General features: G+C 37.8%; 1 protein-coding gene across 1 annotated transcript in view; it reads left to right on the top strand.

Annotated features, from left to right (window-relative positions):
• Window positions 1-21,383, top strand: part of WLS (Wnt ligand secretion mediator) — a 94,863-nt gene that overhangs the window by 22,487 nt on the left and 50,993 nt on the right. The window contains exon 2 of the mRNA XM_063106330.1: window positions 13,962-14,234. Within this exon, the coding sequence (XP_062962400.1) occupies window positions 13,962-14,234 (273 nt within the window). The remainder of the gene's footprint in view (window positions 1-13,961; window positions 14,235-21,383) is intronic.

The raw sequence follows: 21,383 nt of genomic DNA, 5'->3' as shown, positions 1-21,383 counted from the left end.
GTTGGTGTCCTTAGAACAAAGACATCCATACTGCTGGTGGTCAGCATTGCAGAGAACACCAAGCCTATGACTGTCTGTACACTGGACTCTCCATTTTAACTCATGTAACTTATGGCAAATGCATTTCTCATGTATCTCTCCATTAGTTTTTCTCACTAGGAGAAATAGTGTGGCCTAAGACAAAGACAGACTCTGGTCTCAGATGGATTTTGGTTCAAAGTTCAGTTCAGCCACTTATTGGCTGTGACCTTAGATGAGTTACTTTTATTTGTCAGAGCTCATTTTACTCATCCGTAAATGGAGATAATAACATCTACCACCTACTTCCATATTATCCTCACAACAAAACTATGAGGTGGGTACTGTTAGTACACTTTTAAGAAAGGGATACTGGCATTCTATAAGGCTAGGTAAGTTACCCAACCAAATTTCTAGAGCTGGAATTTGAACCCAAGCTTTTCTGAGTCTAGAGCTCTTGCTTTTAATTTTTCTTACTCTGCTTTTGTAGATGCCTTCAGCAACATCAAGAATCATTCCTGTGAAAGTAAGCCCTTGTTGCACTGTGATCACTGTTTTCTCCTGTGACATTTTTTTTTTCGTAGAGGGTAATCTGGGTAAATTTTTTTTTTTTTTTTTTTTTTTCATGACCGGCACTCAGCCAGTGAGTGCACCGGTCATTCCTATATAGGATCCGAACCCGCGGCGGGAGCGTCGCCGCGCTCCCAGCGCAGCACTCTACCGAGTGCGCCACGGGCTCGGCCCTATCTGGGTAAATTTGAAATATATTTGGAACCCAGCAATTTGAATGAATATTATGAATTGATGTCTGATTAGCAAATTTTGTCAATGATCTCTTGGCTCAGGGCAGTTTATGCTATGACTTCTGCTTCTTCTGAATAATAGACTTAGCTCTGTTGAACTTATTTCTATCATCCTAAAAAGTAGAGGCTGGACATGATCCAGATTATTTCATTGTATTGGAATGTCTTTGTGTTGTATTAGACTTTGAGTATATGGGTCACTGGCTGGCAGCTGGAATGGAGTTTTTTGTTGTTTTTCTTTTACCCTAAAGGTTTTCATTATGATTGGATCAGACCCACCTTCCCATAGTACAGGTTGAATATCCCTCATTTGAAATGCTTGGGACCAGAAGGTTTTGGATTTCAGATTTGTTTGGATTTCAGGATGTTTACAAGTACTTAACAAGCAGAGCATCCCTAATCTGAAAAATCCAAAATCCAGATTGTTCCAAGGAGCACTTCCTTTGAGTGTCATGTCAGTGCTCAAAAATCTGGATTTTGGATTCTGGAGTTTTGGATTAGGGATGTTCAACCTGTATATATTATGGGAGTATATTTCACCGTGCTGAGTGTATGTCAGTATGAAGTTTTACATACACAGTTGGCTGTCGTTTCTCGCTTTCTGCAACAGTTCTTTGGTCTCACTACTTGTTGGAAGATAGAGAACACCTTGAACCCTTCCAGACCCCTAAAAGTAACAGAACAAGAGTAGGACCATTAAAGTCTGTTTCTGTAACAGATGTCAAAATACAAGGACAATGAGAGATGAGAGGCCTAGATGGGGAAGGGATGGCAGCCGGTTATCTTGACATAAAACTGACCCTAATTTAAAAGGATATTTTTTAACCTTAAAAGAATGACTTTCAGTATAATACAGAGTACATAAATTCCATTTAGAATCACAGAATTGCTAAGTTAGTAGTGTCTAAAAGTTAAAATAAAGCCTTTTACAGTTGAAAAAGCTAAAGCCCAAGGTTGATTTAATAATTTGCCTGGATAGTGTCATATTTAGTACTAGAACTCAGAAATCTTGATTGCTGGGATTATTCATTCTACCAAAATTCTTATCCTCAAATTTGAAGTCGTTCAGGAATAGTGGACCAATTTATGGCCCAGAATTGAAGCTCTAAATATATGAAGAGTGCTTATAGAGTGTTAATGATGGCAAAGGACCTAAATGTCATCCTTTCATTCCCATCCAGTGCTCAGATATCCTCTGCACCCTTGTGCTCACCAGGTGATACGGGCAGGAGCACCTCTACTCAACAGGCATGGGCAGATCATTTTCTTCAACTGGTCCGGTCAACTTTGGCCAACCTAATTTAATTGATCTCAGATTTCCTTCCTTAGAACTTGCAACATTGGGACTACACAGAATAAATCTAATTCCTCTTCCACATCTTAATCATTCACATATTTGACCTTTTATCTGTATTCCTTCCCTACACACATACTGAGATTTTTTTTTAACAAGCTATACATCTTCAGCTTCTATGTATACTACCTGTGATATGACATATACTTATTTTCCTTTGATTCCTCTCTCAGTGAATGACATTACCACCAATTTACTGCCCATGCAAGAAATTTGGGGACATCCTTGACTTCTCTCTCAGGCTCACATCCTCACATGAATCAACAGGGCCTGCAAATTGTTCCTTCTAAATATCCCTTCCTTCCATTCACAACTGAATCTGCCTGTCACCATTCTGAAGCTCTATGTTATTGTAAACTCTGACACCGTCTTACACTCCCTAGTTCCTTCAACACCAGAAGGCTTTCATTGCTTTTCTTCACTAATTCTTTGAGAACTTTCGTATGTAATTCATTGGGACACAGAAAAACTCATTTAGAGCTAGCCAGGTTTCTGTCTGAGCCTATTTTATAGATTTGATCTCAGAAGTAGGATATTTATGTCTTCAGAAGGTAGTGTTTGCTTTTTTTCTCTGCTAGGGCTTGTTTGAAGGATGCTTACAAATTGGCCAAAATTTTCTCTGTGTGCTCTCTTAAGAATATGGATTTTTGTCATAAAATCTCCAAACATGTAGCCATTAATTATGTACTTTTAAGGCTGAGATGTGGACATTTGCTTTCCATCCACACAGGCCTTAAAACCCATAGGGCAGTGCTGGAGTCAGTAAATAACTATAAATCCTGCCTTTGAGAACCTCTGCTTCCAGGAACTATGCTAAAGAACGGGTATTTAAACTTGCTCCCATAATACCAATGTTGGCTAAAAATGCTTTGGGAGCCATTTTCCAAAAATTACCTTTTTTGTTTGTTTGTTTGCCTGGTATCCGTCTCATTTCTTTTGAAGCGTGAGTTACTTTTCTTCTTGTGGATTAGGACAAGTTCATTTAGATCCTCAAAACTTAATATTCATTTTAAATATTGGCTGACACAGATGTGTGAGAGCCATCTTAAGTATTTTTAGGAGGTGAGGCATCGGTGGACCACATGTGTGACTCTGTGACTTCATAAAAGGCTGCTCTGGCTTCCTCCCAAACTGTCTCCAGAGCCAATATTAAATGTACTTTGATACTGGCAGGCCGTGGATCTAATCCACTATGGCATTTTAAAAATGATGTCTAATAAGTGTCTGATTAAAGATTGTTAGGTAAATCAAGCATAACTTAACATTAATGTGTTTATTATGACATAAAGACCCTATGATGTAAACAGTTCAATTCAGGTTTGGAACACTTACATGTTTAAGTCCCTTTGCTTAGTGCTTCAAAAAAGAAGGAGATATAGTCCCTCCTCTTAGGAGTTTATAATTTTGTAGGGTTCAGAAGCTATGTTTTCAAATGATGTTGGCACCAGAGGAAGTAAGGATCATTTGTTACTGGAGGGAACCAGAGAAGTGTTCAGAAACTGGCACATGATAGGCATTTAAAAAACTGAATGAAGGAGGTAGCACTTAACCTAGAACCTAGAACCCAGAACTGATAAAAATGTTAAACTGATAAAATTGCTCAATTTAACAATTGTTAGAAAACCAACAATTCCTAAGAATGTAAATGTTAAAATGACAGGTTACTCTTAAAATTTACCTGTTCCCTCAATTTTAAGGCATTCACAAATCATAGAGGCCTACATTTTCCTTGAATAATTAGGAAACGGAATATGATTATTCTCGGCATTTTTGGAATTCCAGATAAAGTCATAAACAGGCCTGCTTGCCCTTAGCTTACACTGTACACCACTAAGTTTTTGGCCCTTCCAAATGCCCTCTACTGCTGTTCCTTTGATTGCTTTTATCTTTTTATCTGGAACTGAAAGTGGAGAAAAACATTTATCTTTGCTGGGCCTTAAATTTTCCATTCTCTAGTATACCACACTCATGGATAGAAGACTATCATTTTGGTGTGACTGATAGAAACTTATATTTAGTTCAGGCTCTTATCTATTCAGTTACTTCCTGAACGTTTCCATGGAAGGGGAACTTGCCCTTTCCTGAGTCAGACTGTATCATTGTTTGCCTACCTGGATTATCAGTAAATTCTTCCTTAGGTTGCTCTGAAGTCAGTCGTCTCTAACTTGTATCCCTGTCTCTTCCACCCACAAGGTCTATAATAGACTCTTCCATGGCAGCTCTGTGTTCCTGAGTCAGATCTTCTCTAGGCTAATATCCCAGACACTGTCTGCCTGAAATATGAAGTTAAAACCAAGATTCCTGTAAACCATGGAAGAGTATCCATTAGATTCCAGTGAGTTTAATGCATCTTAAGGGGCCTGTTATTCTACCATCTCTTTAGGGAACTCCTAGAGCTGCTCTGTCCCTGACTAGTCTCCCCATAGGTGATCCTGCTGATTGTCCCTTTGTGCAGTGCCCAGCCCAGTGCTAGTTAGTGCCTTGCCTGTGGAGCTTCAGCAGGCTTCTTATGGCCACAGTCTTCTTCATTCATCCCTCTGCTCTACAAGTTACCTGTCAGGTAATCTGAGAGAGCTAATAAATAGTAAGAGCTAATAAATAAATGGACTATTGAGAGGCAACGTGGTATATTGGAAGGAGCACTGGATTCTAAGTCAGATATGGTTTTCAATCTTAGCTCTGCCACTTACTGGTGGGACAAAAACCACTTATCTGTGCAATGGTGATAATTATAATTACTTTGCCTGTTTACTAGTGGGATTAAATGATGTATGTATTATGTGAAAGTGCTTTGCAATCCACATATAAGTTATTGCTTATGTTTATTAACATTGATAGTATCAATAAAAGTAGAATGTCTATAATTTATAAATAATAAATGTCTGATAATAAATTATAAATGACAAATGTTAAGAAATTTGTAGAGTGTAATGGGGACTTCAGAACAAAGCTGCTGTTTCTCTTAGAAGATTTAGTTTTGTGGTTTCCTAATGCTAAAATTCGATACAAAAGTGTGCCAGTGGTGAGCTTGTCCAAGAAGTAGAGCCGGTCATCCACCTTGTTGTCACCCCTGCCACATGGCTCGGCCAGAGCAGCTTCGAGGGCCTCCCTGGGGCCTCTGAGAGATTTCCCACACAAGAGCTGGTGCGCCCTCCATGCTGGGTTTATGAGATCATAGCCCAAGGTAGTAAATTATAAGATGCTGTAATTCAGTTTCCATAGGTGGTCTTGGCTGCGTTCCACAGCCTTCTGGCTGAAAGGTGGCTAATTTTGAGGCACTGGCACAAAGTCAGAAATTTAGCCCAGGTGACTGGTTTGCCGAGCAGTGAGCAGGGGCATCAACTGAGCCCTTTGGTTTTTCTGTGGACGTCTTTTGTGTTCCCTTCATGTGTATTTAATTTTTGCTGTTTTGAGTATTTTTAGAGTGATGGAGAAACAGTCATTGCAGGCGTATTTTGGGGATGGAGATTGGAATTAGTAATCTGATGGACTTCTGTCAGGCCTCTTGATTTAGCCTCTCTTTGCTGCTAGACACCAAAGGAGTGAGAGTCAGTTTTTAAAAATGAATTCAGCCCACTGGATTGCTCTTCCAATTAGCACATCTATTGGTTGGCTGATTTTATGTGCTAAACCTCTGGCAGGGCCCTTTATGTGCATTTTATTATTTTTTCAAAAAGAGGAAAAAAAAAAACTGGCACCAATCTTGAGCCTAAAATAATTTCATGTTTACCACAGCATTTCAAATACTATGTAAGAGTTTGGCTCAGTGTCCCAAAGCACTCTAATTTTTTTCCTCTTAGTTCCAACACTCCTCAGTTCCACGGGATCCAAGCCAGTCAAGCAATGTAAGCCAAGTGGCGCCGCTTGTTTGCCGCGTAGATTCTGACAAATATAGAGTAATTCTTCTATTCTTCAAAGCTGTTACATCTTTGGCTCCACAACAATTGAGGTTGTGGGCCAAGCGATTAAAATCCTCATCTGCCTAAGATGTAAACATATAATATTTTTTGAGTCAGAATAAATTACGCAAGCGTTTGCTACAGTTTCTGAAACTTTGCTCTCAAAATGTCTGTCATTTAGTCATAAGTTTATGTTGTAGGAACTGTTTTTAAATAAATGCTTGATTTTTGTGTGTACAATACAAATTGCTTTGCATTCAACTCTGCCGAATGTGTGTGTTTGTGTGTTTTGTTGTTAGTAGCTGAGTGTGGAGGAATGTTCTGCTGTATTAAAAAAATTTACCTTTCCTAGAGCAGATGTTAGCATAATTACCTACTTACTGAAAATTGCTGGCAAAAGTGAATTACATTTCACTTGTGTACCCCATTTCATGCCACAGTAATTCCAAAAATCACTTCTTGGTCTAGTCTCTGCAGACATACTTTCAGTTCTCTATAAAGATTGAATTGTGATATAATATTAAATATTTCATTTATTAATCTAGTTAGATTTAATTGATATGGTTGAAATATAGGAGAATTTCTTCCTCAGAGTAAGTAGCAGAAGTAGAAAAAGTGTCTGACCATAATAATTTCAGTGCAATTTCAGTTAGGGAATTAACAGTCTGAGTCAGTTAATTCCTAAGCACAAAGTCAGTTTAATGCAAGTATTTGCACTTTCTTTAGCTGAAATTTTTGAAGTGGTTATTCTAATGAGACATTCTAGAACTTAGATGTGTGCTATGGCAGATTTTAAGAAATCTTTTTAGGAACTGACCTGGAGTAAGCAGGATTGGCTTAAGGAATGGCTAGTTGTCTAAGACTTCATAGCTCAACCAGACAATATGAGTATGATCTGGCTACTTACGTCATGCAGTATATGAGTGGTCTTCAAAAAGTTCGTGAAAAGATTTATATTATCTTTCAACTGTATTTTTGAATGAACTTTTAGAAGTACCCTTATATCCCATGTTTCCTTTTAACCAGAATTAAGGCTTTTGAGGTTGAGAAAGGCACATGGAATGTCTGAGAGAACTCAGTCCAACACATTTAAAAGCTAATGACTAAATTTAGCCAAAGAATTTTTCTTATGTTAAATGAGTGCTTTGGGAGCATCTGAATAAATATTGCAGTTGCTTAAATAACAGGAATTCATCTAGTTTCCTTCATTTCTGCCACCTATGTTCCCTTTCCCCTTCTTCTGTACCCTCCCCACCTTGATTCACTTCAAAAAAATCCCAAAGTCTGGAATTATCCAAGAACCTAAATACCTGATACATTTCGTATAAGTTCTCATTAAGGCAAGCATAGATATTTAGATAGACAAATCTTAGAACCAATTTGGGTCTATACTTTTTTTTTTTTTTTTTTTTTTTTTGAGTAGGCAGAGCAGGGAGCATACTTTTTAAGTTAACTTCTTGTAAGTACCATTCAAAGCCAGGCAATGGAAGTCTTCCATACATTGAAAAGTGAATTGGATATTGAATCATTTAGCTTCAAACTTTGGGTGAAAGTTTGGGGGACTTACATTGTCCAGCTGTTGCTTTTGAAGATAGACATAGGCCAAGTAATTCTTAGTGTCCCTCCACCATTAATTTTATCCTTTTAAATCAGCCCCGATTATTTTTTTTTTAATAAAGTCTAAGACTCACTTCAAGTAGCCCAGAATCTTTTATGGAGTAAGGTAGAAAATAAATAAAGTGAAATTATAAAAACATAGATAAATAAGTCAAATATTCACATTTCTACAGGTGAGATGGTGATGGCAGATTTTTAAGTGAAACTAGGTTTGTAGAGATAAATCAACCTCCCTCTTGAGTCAGTAGAAGAAAGTATCTGCTAGTGATCAAGGTGTGACTTTGTTTTGCTGTCGTTTTTGTTAGCTAAATGCTACTGTAAAAATAACACTCTAAAGTATTTCTGAAATCTTTGACCGTTTTTACTTAAAAGTCATTACTTTTTCAAATTGTGGAGTTGTGATTTTTAGTGCTTGTAAACATGAATTACTCTTTCAACTGGTCTGTTCTCCACATTCTTTCCTCTTGTTGCCCAAAGCAGATTAATCATTAAATATCATTATTGTTTCAAGGCAGACATTTTTACTCTAATTTATGGGAAGGCTATTATTTATTACCTGATGATTGAGACTTCAAAGGCTCTTTGGGGCTCAGTTTTGGGAACAGGAGGTGGAGCTACTCCATTCCCACCAGACCACCCTCTCAGCTCCCCTGTCTCCCGGCTGATCTCATGTCTGGCCTTGTGGCTAGGTTCAGGGCAGAGACGGGTGTCTTAAATGGAAACATTCCCCCAAATAAAAATTCTTCATTACGTGTGGGTCTCAGTATTATTCCCTCTTTATAGTGCTCTAGAAAGTGGAGCAGAAGCCAAGATACCCTAATAGAACTGTGCCACTGGTTAGAAAAAGCAAGGACTGAAACAAAAGTAGGAGTGGTGCTGCATTTTTCACCTGTTACGTGATCTCTTTTCAGTTTTTAATACTCAAATGCAGACGTGCAGAAATGTGATTCTTTGAGATATCCTATGACCCGGTGCATGCTCTTCCTCAGAGCCTTCCCCGCTCGGCTGCCCCCCTTTCTCCCCTTGCTCACACCTGCTCTCTTTCATGGCTGTGTTCTGCAAACAGCCACCCCAACCCTTTTTACAACCAAAGCATCCTGTGCAAACCTCTGTTAGAGCGATTTTCCAATCAGGATGTAATTCTCTGCTCACTTTCTAACCTCCCACACCAGACTGTGAGCAACTTGGAGTCCAGGACCATCATTTGTCTCTATCTTTAGTTAGCACAGTGCCTGCACAATAGTAATACTCCCAGGTAATTGCTAAAGGGATCTTCCTTGCTTGTAATAAAGCAAAGAAATAAATAGTCTGTGTTGGCTTAAATGGAGACCATGTGTCATGTCAGCATGTTGTTTTAGTTTTATTTTAACTTTTCTAGGAGGCAACCAAGTCTTGTATCTCTTTCTGTCTAACTCTTTAATTACAGGTTCTGTTAGGAGTGGGGGCTAATGATTTGATGTTGACTCAACTTTGAGCATGATAAATGGTAGTGGTTGGCTAGATAGTAATTTGTAAACTGCATAACCATTTGAGATGAGATAACAGGAAGCTCACTGGAGTCAATGAATATTCTTCCAAAAGAAGTACAGGTTTAGTCATTGTTCGCTTACATTTTTTTTCGGGGTTATATTGTAATGATGACTGGAATTTCTGTGTATTCGTTTCTTCTACCTCCCAAGTGTCCCGACTTGCCCTTTCTCAGGTCAGGTCAGGTTAAATACAGTGTTCACCACAGCTATAATTAATTTTTCTTATAATTATTTATTATTGTCTGTTTGCTACATAATTTATACATTCTACATGGCTGGTGTCTGTTAGGTTCACCCCAGCACCTCACAGTGTCTAGTGCATAGTAGGTACTCAAGTATTTGGTGAATGTAGTATGAACCATAGTGATGTATGCATTGAGGGGCCACTAAATTTTCAGATGCTTCAAATTGTGTTTGTACATTTCTTCACAACATTGAGTTTGTTAGAAGTCTTTTTGACTTCATATCACTTTAAATGTTGTGTGGTATCACATTTCATAATTTCAAAAGTAGAGAAGTGGAGGAGGCCAAAAATATTGCATTGAAATACTGATAAAGAAAGAAAAAATACTGATAAGGAAAGAAAAAATGGCCTATGTTTGACATAGTAAAGAGAACTGAATTCAAAATGGGCCTGCGTTTTCAATGAGTAGTTCACGGTTTTATAACTTCTGTGCGTACTTTCAATGCTATCATTACCTACCATAAGTTAACCAATTTACAGTGACTGGGTATATTCATTTTTGGCCAAATGGCTCTGTCTTCTGAGTTGTACTGCTGTAGAAGTAGCCTTTGGCCCACTTGTTTTCAATTAAATTTTATGCTATGGATGGGTAGAGGGGAGATTTATTGCGTGTGCTGAGGCAGCTGGGTGACACTGCATTACTATCCTAGGAATACTGAAGAGTGGTTATTTTTAGCTTTCACCTGAGCAAACATGACTCAGTTTGTTGACCTGAATCCATCCAGCCCTTTTAAAATACACAAATGCTATTAATCCCTAGAACAAAATACCTGTTAGTTGATCGTGGCTTGTTCAAAGTTTGCAGATAATTTTTACTTTCTCCATTTAGGTCTTTTCTCTTATAATAAAATTCCTCCCACTTTTTTTGAATTTAAAGAAAGATTAAACTTCTTTTGGTTCTAGATATTGTTTTGTGATCTGCGTAGTCACAATTTTGCCTACAGCTAATGAAAACCCCTTCTATGGTAGGCAACCAGCTACTAGCTATAAGCTTTGCTTTTAGTTTACTTGATAAGCTTTCTGAATAAAGAAACTCCTGGGAATTTACTTTTAGCTAGAGTAGGAAGTTGTCCTGAGCTGTGAAAATATTATCTGGGAAGCGTAACTGTCCATGTTTGAATATCAGGATGTCTGTTTACTTTCTAAAACAATATATGGTCTACGGCCATACCACCCTGAACGCGCCCGATCTCGTCTAAAACAATATATGTGTTTTCCCTTTTGAGCACTCCTAGAAAAATTGAAAACGTTGAATTATCTGCAGATTTTTAAGTTATGGAAAAAGTTTTTGGGACTAGAGAATTAATTTATTCAAGTGAAGAAAAATATTTGTGATTCCCGTAGTATAGCTTCATATGTACTTGAGGCTTCTCCAAGTTCATTGTCATGATCTTTATGAAAATATTAGTATTTCTGGGATTTTTTTCTTTATGGAAGAAACACTAGACTCATGAAAGAATGAAACTAATGCAGACTGCTACAAAAGACAGGCGTTCACTGCATTCATTAAAAATGCAGCCTTTGTGCCCGTAATGTGTTCAGCTTCTCTGTTATTAAGTTTGGAATGTGGTTTTGGAGCTTAGCTGAGGAACTCAGCTAGTTATTTTTCATTTTGGTCTGAGCAGTGAGAGACTTGTTTTTCAAAGGGGGAAAAAAATAAAGAAATGAAAAAAGGTTAGGTTCATTTTGGAAGAATAGAAGTTTTAAAATGTAGTAACTATTTTCTGCAGCAAATAGTCAGTTTGAGTATGTTAGCCAAAAATAGAATTCATGACTTTTGTCTCACTGTTTATTTCTCCAACCACATTAAAAAGGGTTCAGTTAAATGTGCCATTTGGTCTTTCTAATGTCAGTGGGCTATTTAGCTGAGTCAGGATAACCAAAGTTTGATTGACTCATACTTCTAATAATAAACTAGATGTCTGATTTTAGATGGATTTGGTGTAAAAAGTCTTCGTGACACAACCTTGAGTTTTAAAGAAAAACTTCCCTAGCATGGTGAGAGGTGACTCTGTATCAGTGTCCAGCATCCTTCATGGAAGGACTTTCAGCTAGAGTTTAGTAGTATCAAGTTTTCCTGTAAGTTTTAATAGGCATTGTCCCAACTTTCTGCAAACATATATTTTACTCCTCAGAATTTATCACTAGGGTAGATATAGGGATAGAAAAAATGTAGATTTGAGTATTAGAAGTAGGGCAGAATATTAGTAATGCATACTTTGCCTCCTGAGTGACTTTCCTCTTGCTTTACATGTTCTCTAGCTGCTGTCTGATCTCTATTAGGTAAGAGAGAATTCTGCCCAGAAAAGATCTGCAAACACAATATGCCAAGTGTCAGATGTACAGAGTTAAACATATTTAAACCACACACATAAACCATAATTTATAATGTTTTCTTTTCACTACTAACATAACAGAGAAAAGTTTTATAGATATATTTAAAAATTATACTGTATTAGCAGGCCCATATGAAGAACACTATGAAAGTTTACAGAGATTTAAAAATAGACTCCAGATAATGGAGAAGCAGTGCCTTTCTTAGGTGGGAAAACTAAATATTGAGAAAGGATGTGGATTTTGCCCACAATAATGTATAGATTTAATATAATCACAGTCAAAATCCCAGCAAGAAGATATAAATTTGAAATGGATTAGAAGAGGTGAGTTACTCTATCAGCTATTGTTACAAATCATCAATTCATAAGATTCAAAACAGTGTTGTACTGGCCCATAAATTGACAGCCCAATGCATGGAAAAGAGCAGATTATTCAGAAACATACACTTGTATACATAAGGTTAAGGTGATGTCATAAATCAATAAGAAGGGAGAGTCTTTTCAATAAAGGATATATAAAATATTTAGGAAAAGTAAAACTAGTACCTCACCATCTCTTATATTAAACCAAATTCCATATGGATTTTAACTATTTAAGTATTTTTTTAAAAAAATTATAAAAAATAACTAGAAGTCAATATAGGTGGCTATCTCTCTAAGCACAAAAGCATGGAAAAAAACATAAAGGAAAGGAGGGATTCTATATAAAATCTGGAACTTCTCTATATTAAAATATGCCATAAACAAATTTAGATAGCAGATGAAAAAGTTAGGAGAAATTACTAACAAAAATATTAGGCAAAGAATTATTCTTATTTGTAGACAGCTTTTACAAATTAAAGAAGGAGTAGTTAATTTTGGTATATCATGTGATTATTTTGCCACCACTAATTGAAAAATTTTAATTTTACAGAAAATATTTATAATATAAAGCTAATATTAATCTTATACTTTTCCTGTGCTCAAGCACTGTTCTCAGGGCTTTCATATGTTAACTTGTAGAAAGTGAACAGTGACTTGGAGAGGTAGGTACTATTTATAATTGCTGTTTAAGAGATGATAAAACTAATACACAGGCAAGTTTAGTAATTCATCCAAAACTTTCCTAGCATGGATTAGTGATAACACAACTAGAAATGGGAGAGCCAGGATTTGATACCAGACGGGTTGGCTCCAGAGCTGGTGTTATTTATCACATGCTACCCTGCTTCTCTTAGTGAATAAAAAGAAAAGTCTGTAAAACTATGTATGATATGACCCTACTTTATAAAAACATGTTAATATTTGTATGTATATTAAAGTTATTCAATTTAATTCATGTATAAATTTTTATCTAATTACATACTCATAGAAAAGATAGTATTTTGATATTTTTCCACCAGTGGTTACTTCCCTCTAGTGGGATTCTGGGTAAATGTTGTTTTGAATTTCAAATTTCTGTATTTTGTAAATTTTCTGTTATAATCATGTAATCATTTCATAATCACAAAAGAGTGTTTTTTTAATGTTACATATTTCAAATTTGATTTGCTCTCTTGAAATTCCTGTGTCATATTTTAGTACATCTTCGAAATATCAGTCAGTGTTTGAGTTCCCACCCTCTGATAGGTACCAAGCTAAGTAGTGACCTGAGGTCAACATAGTTCTTCATCTCAATCAAAAGCAGCATTGTGGAATTTTAGAGCTAAGAGGAATCTTCAACCATCTTGTTTCTCAGATGTGGGTCCTGAAGCTATTATAGGTTTACCTGAATTACCCAGGATTCACTGACAGTAAGTTGTTTAACTAGGCTTCAGACCCAGGTCTTCTGACTTCAGACATTGTGCTTGCTCTGTGAAGTACCAGAGCCCTCCAAGCCCCCAGGCAGGTGGGAATTATTGCACAGTTGATTTTTGTGACATTGGTTTGGAGTGAAGAAGTAACTGGTTACAAATGTATTATTTAAATAACAATGGGAATGCTCTTGGGGATACTTTTATGACACCTCTTGAGGTCACTGAAGGATGCTCACCTGGATTTGGGAGGTCCCTAGGTATTATGAATCCCCAGTTGTAGAAGGCTGTACAAAAACTCAGTGAAGTCAGTAGAGGAAAGAATGTTAACCAGAAATGATCACTTGTGTAGACAGTTTTTCTAAAACAGAAAAACATTCTCTTTTCAGCTCCAGGGCCCACAACGGCAGTGTCCTACATGTCAGTGAAATGCGTGGATGTTCGAAAGAACCATCACAAGACAAAATGGTTAATGCCTTGGGGACCCAATCAGTGTGACAAGATCCGAGACATCGAGGAAGCAATTCCAAGGGAAATTGAAGCCAATGACATTGTGTTTTCTGTCCACATTCCCCTCCCCTCGATGGAGATGAGTCCTTGGTTCCAGTTCATGCTATTTATCCTGCAGCTGGACATCGCATTCAAGCTGAATAATCAAATCAGTAAGTGTGCGCTCCTCTTATCTTCTCTCTGCAATGTCCCTCTTCAGGTTCTTCAGTTCTAGTAACAGTCAAAATGATAATAATAAAATAATAGCAGATAACTTTTGAGTGCTTACTACTTACTAGGTACTTTCTGGGTACTTTACCTATATTAACCCTTTTAATCCCAGCAATTCTTTGAAGTAGGTCTTATTATTCCATTTTACAGATAGAACACTTGGGCACCAGTGAGATTGCCCAAGCTGGGATTTCTAACTCAGGAAGCTTCCCAACTGCAGTTCAAAACTCTGAGGGCATGGGACATATAAACATTCTGTGGGAAGGAGATTTTGGGTGATTTCTGGAAAGCAGATACGTGTATAGCATCTGGGGACAGTATAGGGGATCTTAGGTTGGGAAGGAAGGAAACTTTTTTTTTTTACTGAAACAGGACTAGGAATGTGAGGAAAAGAAAAAAGTCTTTTAACAGACAGCTCTGCCTGGGGCCTGTCCACAGACCGAAACACTTTTTCTAATGATAACTTTTGTGTACTAGCAGTAATCTTAATATATAATTACATTAATTTTACTTCGCTTAGGAGTTGGAGCATGATTGTGTGCCTGATTGATATCTGAAATGAACAAACAGATTATGCTTAGATAATTTTCCAGAATGCGGAGTTTTCTTTTTCCCACTCATTCAATCTCTTATCCACTATTTCAAACTGTTTTTGAGTGCCCCCTACTGCTGGATGTGCTGTCCTTCAAGGGGCATATAATTAAGTCAAGTGGAAATGACAGACAAATAACCTGTCATTACACTATGGTGTGCTGGGTGCTGTGGCCAAGTATGCCCAGGTGGCTGTGGGAGCAAAAAGAAGAGGCTTAGAGCAGGGAAAGGGAAAACTGCTCTGGCTGGTTTGGGTGGGGGGGGGGGGGAGCAGTGTGCAGAGGCAAGTGGACAGGTATTTGAGGTGAGTGTTAGAGAGAAAAGTGCCTGTCAAGGGGCTGGGAGTGAGGATGGGGGTGAGTGGAAGAGCATTCTAGATTGAAGGAATTGGCTGATAAGAAATTCCAGATTTTCACAACAGCTTGAAGCATTCAAGTGGTGTTTCCCGTGTTCCTAATCTCTTGCCTATTGACTTATTCCCTCACTCATTCATTTGATATGCAACACATTTATTCATTTCCTCCTGCAAACTATTAAGCCCCAACCATATGTTAGTCACTAGCTAGCTACCCAGTATATACAAGTAAGTTGCACAAGACATGATTCTTGCAAGGGCTTAGGGGAGAAGGTGCCTGGAAAACAGACACTTAAAACTACAAATGAGAAAGCATATGTTATGTGCTATAATAAGAAATATATAATGTAATGTGTGAGCTTTAGGAAGGAAAGAGTTTGCTATGAGATTAAAAGCTGTAAGTTGGAAACTGTTTTATGACCCCTGAGATTTGGTTTTTAGTATTCCTAGTCCCAAAAATGTATTCAAGAAGAGGAGAACGAGGATAGTAAGAAAAGCCATGGGAGGATGAGATAGGTAGACTTACCTTATTTATGTATGTTTGGGTGGAAGGGTCAAGGGCATAGTAATCTGTTATCTGAGCTTGTTGCTTGTGGCTTATTTCAGGTACTATCTCTACTATTCAGACTCTCACCTACTAGCTCCAAGTATAAATAAAGGAAGAGATTTAGTCGGTAATAATAAATTAAATAATTGCCGTCTACTGGCTATATTAGTGCTAAGTAACAAACTACCCCCAAGTTTAGCAGCTTCAACCAATAAACATTTATTATCGCCCCATTTCTGTGGGTTAGGAATCCAGGCCTGGCTTAGTTTGGGAGTCTGTGGCTCAGCTTCTCTCTTGAGGTTGCAGTCAAGTTGTTGGCCTGGTCTGCAGTCTCATCTGAAGGCTTGAAGGTTCCACCAGCGGGGGAACAGGGATTTTCTTCTGAGCCCACCCATGTGGTTGTTGACAGGCCTCTGATCCTCCTGACATGGCAACTAGCTTCCGCCGGGGATAGTGATCCAGGGAGACATCAAGAGAGAACACAAGGAGTGCCCAGAAGGAAGCCATTCAATGTTGGAAGTGACATCCCATCACTTCTGCTATAATCTATTGGTTAGAAGCGAACCAATTGGTTTCATCTTCCTATTCACGGTGGGAGGTCGAACAGGGATCGTACTAGCCAACTCCTCACTAGACATTGTCCTCCACGACACATACTGCGTAGTAGCACACTTCCATTATGTACTATCCATGGGGGCAGTATTCGCCATTATAGGAGGCTTCGTCCACCGGTTTCCCCTATTTTCAGGCTATACTTTCAACGTCTCTTGAGCCAAAATTCATTTTACGGTCATATTTGTGGGTGTAAACCTAACATTCTTCCCATAATATTTCCTCGGCCTATTGGGAATACCATGATGATATTCCGACTACCCCGATGCGTAGTATACCGTGTGAAATACAGTGTCATCTATAGCATCATTCATCTCCCTAACGGCAGTCATACTAATGATCTTCATGACATGAGAAGCCTTCACCTCAAAACAAGAAGTTTCAACGGTAGAACTCCCTACCACAAACCTGGAATGACTGCACGGCTGCCCTCCCGCCTACCACACATTTGAAGAACCAGCATATGTAAAAACTCAACAAGAAAGGGAAGAATCAAACCCCCCCATTGGCTTGAAACCATTCTTGAAACCTAAGAATGGTTTCAAGCCAATCCTATAATCTCTATGAGTTTCCCACAAGTAAGATATTAGTAAACATATTGCATAACTTTGTAAAAAATTAACTTATAGGCTCAAATCCACACTCAAAGGAGGCAATTAGACAAGGGCACAAACACCAGATGGGGATCATTGAGGACCGTCTTAGAGGCTGCCTCTAAGCTGGCATGCTTTTCAAAGGGGCCAAAGTTTCATTTGAAATGTTCCCTGATTTCTGTCCAGTTTATGGGGTAGGATAGTAGGATGTGTAAGAACATAATCTTGGGAGTCCTACACAGATTGGCTTAAATACCTGTACTGCGTGTTAAAAGCCCTGCAATGTGGGGGCAAGTTACAGAACCTCTTTGAGCCAAGTTTCCTCCTCTGTAAAATATGGAAAATAATTCCTAATTAACCAAATCACTATAAGGAGTGAATTAGTTTCTGTAAAGCTCTTAGAAAACAGTAATTACTATTAAAAAATAAAAAAATAAATACAGGTAGCTAATAAATAATAAATACAAGTATCTGTTCAGTCTTATTGCTGAAATTCAGCCCTTTTCCTATTCTTATTTCTACACCTTGGTTAATGGGATTAGTCTATAAAAGAAGCATGGCTTTAATCTTATCATCCCCCTGCTCAAAACACCTTCAAGGGCTCACGAATAAGGCCTGGCATTGAGTCCTCTCCATGTTAGCCCAAGGCTGTGTGTAACCTTCTCTCTTATGACTGACCTACACAGGTTCTCTGCAGCCTCCCACAGGAATAATTTCCTGCTCTGTAAACATATCCAGAAACTTGCTCCTTTTGTACCTTTCCCCATCTTCATCGTACCTTCCTCTTCCTTTCTTTGCTTTTTTTTTTTCTTTTTTGAGGGGGCAGCAGGCCAGTACGGCCTCTTCCTTTCTTGACAACACCCTTCCCAGAACAGAGAGCTCCTCGTTGAAAACCTACTCATCCTTCAAGACATCCCAGTTGTCACAAGCCCCTAGAGCCTTCCCAGGAGTTTTCTATATTGCTTCCCTTCCCCTTCTGGATATAATTTATCTTCCCTTGAACAATTTTCGTTATTGGCCTTATGATGTCTACTTTACCAGCTTTGCAGTCTGCAGAGCTGAATTTTTTTCTCTGACTCCTCACTAGATTGTAAGCTCCTGGTGGGCAGAATGTACCAGATTAATTTTTTTTTCTTTCTTTTTTTTTTTTTTTGGTAGCTGGCTGGTATGGGCATCTGAACCCTTGACCTTGATGTTTTAACATCACATTCTAACCAACTGAGCTAACCAGCCAGAAATTTTTTGGATTGTGTCATTCTCCTGCCAAAAAGGAACATATAGCAAATGATTGAGCTGCTTGCTCCCTCCCACTCCAAAGTAAGATTTTTGTTATTTAAATTATATTTCAATAATCAGTAACACTTATATACAAACTAATCCTGGTCCTAGCTGCCCCTGTGTTGCTTATATTGGTTAAATTGTAATTGCGATGTTCAGCATTGACTGTAAGAGTAACATGTTTCTCTTTTCAAGCAGGCTGTTACTGGGATAGGATATTGTTCAGAGTAAAATCATAGTCCACCACTTGGGCATGGTTCTGTTTTCAGGTTGTGAGGAAAGCACTGGGTTATTTTGCTGGTCTTCCTCATTGCTGAAGGTGATTGGCCTATAATTTGGTTTTGGAACTTGGCATCAAATTCATTTAGTAAAATAATTAGGGGCCTCAGGTAAGTTCATGTGAAAGTTTAGAATCTGATGATAAATTTTGAAAATTAAATTATGCCACAATATTTGGAAAAAGATTCTTAAATATGTATACTGAACTTTTTTTATAATTGAAAATGAAAAGAAACTTTCCTGATAATTTAAAATAGCTCAGTATTTTGGCTTTTACCAGGTCGTGATGAAGTTTTATGTTCAATATAGATGGATTGAATATTTTGGAATTCTCCAAGCTCGTTTGAATATATTGAAAGCTCAATATTCACATTTTTCAGCTTCAACAGTGTAATAAAATGTTTTTAAACTCAAATCTTGAGCATTTCTCCCAAACTAGAAACTAAGAAATAATCCTACATATGTTAATAACTTCACAGATAAATTAATTCCCTGTGAATATTAACCCTAAACAATAAAAATGCCCATGTTGGTGATGTTTTAACTAAAACATTTCTATATGTAAATGAAATATGAATGTCGTATGTTTTTTTCTCTCTCAAGTATGTCTTCAGGCTCCATAATATATTTTATCTTCATCTGGAAAAAGATTGTAGCAAAGTTTCTTATCTTAAAAATCATCTTTAATTTTCTTGTAACATAAGGGCATATACTTAACAGGGGCATACTAAAAAAATTAACAAGATAGACAACTAACAGTTCCTTCAATAAATGGATAAAACAACTGAAACCATAGAACCATGAAGAAAATCAGATCCAAAATATTTCTCACGAGCAGTAGTAGTGAGTGGGAGCTGCTGACTTTAATACGAGAAGGTTACACATTGGGTTTGTGGTAATAACTTTTTTCTTAAATTTATCCTCCTATACCTTTGTTTATGGACACTGAACAATGCATCAGTTAAGGTGTGATATTATGTCTTTGCTCCTTGAAAGATACAGTTATACAAGGGTATTTCAAAAGTCCATAGAAAGATTCTTATTATCTTTTAATTCCATTTTTTCATGAGTTTTCTTACATACCCTCATATACATCCATGTATTTTAATTATGATATTTATCAGACACAACAGGTCTAAGTTTTCTTATGATCCTTGTATCAAGAATGCGTGAGACTGCCTGTCCACTTTTTATATTTTATCATTACTTTGGATTCCTTTCTGTCAACAATAAATAGGATATGAGAAAAGAGGTTGGGAGTGGATGGCTTCCTGTTTATCAAAGGTTCAGCTGTCACAATATTGCCTCAAATGAGGAAAAGTCAGGACCAGTCAGTCTATGAAATGAGTTTCAGATTTCAAACAATGAGAAGAGATTTCATGTTTGGGCTATGAAATTAAAACTGGGATTTCCAATACAGTCATGTGTCACTTAATGATGGGGATACATTCTGACATGCGCATAGTTAGGCAATTTCTTCTTCATTGTGCAAATTTCATAGAGTATCCTTCTACAAAGCCTACTACACGTCTAGGCTATATGGTATAGCTATTATAACCTTATGGGACCACTGTTGTATGTGTCCGTCGTGAATGTTCTGTGGTGCTTGACTTTATATGTCTGAACAGCATTTTCACCAACCTTTAAAGCATCCTTGAGCAGATAAAATAACTTAAGGACTACATATTTTAAATGACTTCTAGTAATTTGGGGTTAAATGTTTATTCCTTTTAAATCTTTCATTTAAAGGTGAATACAGCTGGGATTTGAGATCTTAACAAACCTTCGGAAAAGTAGAAAAGCATTCACTTACACTATGATAGCTGGTCATTCTTTCATTAGTCCCGGAATTTAATCAGGCTGGTGCCTTTGGGAGGAAAATGATGGCATTATAAGGTAATTTATAGCAATAAAAATAGATAGGGATTGTGTATATTATATTTAATTATTGAGAAAGAAGAGATTCTGTGCATATAATGCAAAAAAAATGTAATCCACATTTGAAAAAGTATTTTAAACAGAGCCCCTACTTCTCACCTTTTAAACATAAACAGTTTTAAAACCTCCAGTTGTCATTCAGTGATGAGTATGAAAAGCAGTAACCAGTTTGTGATACTCCTCCTTTGTTCTTCCTCCTGTTTTCTGATGTAGAGCTCCTAAAATCCTTGGAATGTCCTGAGTGATAAGAATATCTTTTGCATGCTAAGAGATGACTGGTGCAGGGGGTGCGGGCTGGGGGGTCCCTAGAGAGCTTCAGGATGAGGGCTGGTCATTGGAAAGACCAAGGCCTGTTTAGAGGTTGATTGGGACTTTCAGCCCCACTGCCCAACGTCCGTGGAGAAGAAAGGGTCTGAAGTTTGAGTTACTCGCCAATGCCAGTGATGTAATCAATCATGCCTGTGTAATGAAGCTTCCATAAAAACCCAGAAGGACTGGGTTCACGGAGCTTCCCAGTAGCTGAACATGTGGAGGTTTACTGGAGGTTGGCACAGATGGAGAAGGCATGGAAGCTCTCTCATCGGTATCCTTTGTAATATCCTTTATAATAAATGGGTAAGTAAAGTGTTTGCCTGAGTTCCACGAGCTGCTCTAGCAAATTAATCAAACCCAAAGAGGGCCTCGTGGGAACCCTGATTCACAGCTTGTTGATCAGAAGCACAGGCCACAACCTGTGCTTGTGACTGGCATCTGAAGCAGGGGCACAGTGGGGGGCACAGTGGGGGACTGAGCCCTTAACCTGTGGGGTAGATAGTGTTAGAATTGAATTGGATTAGAGGACACCCAGCCAGTGTCTGCTGCAGAGTCGATTGCTTGCTTGGTGTGTAGCAACCAGCCC

Source organism: Cynocephalus volans, chromosome 8 (genome assembly GCF_027409185.1).
Source record: "Cynocephalus volans isolate mCynVol1 chromosome 8, mCynVol1.pri, whole genome shotgun sequence".
Classification (NCBI taxonomy): domain Eukaryota; kingdom Metazoa; phylum Chordata; class Mammalia; order Dermoptera; family Cynocephalidae; genus Cynocephalus; species Cynocephalus volans.
This window is presented reverse-complemented; position numbering and strand designations above follow the sequence as displayed.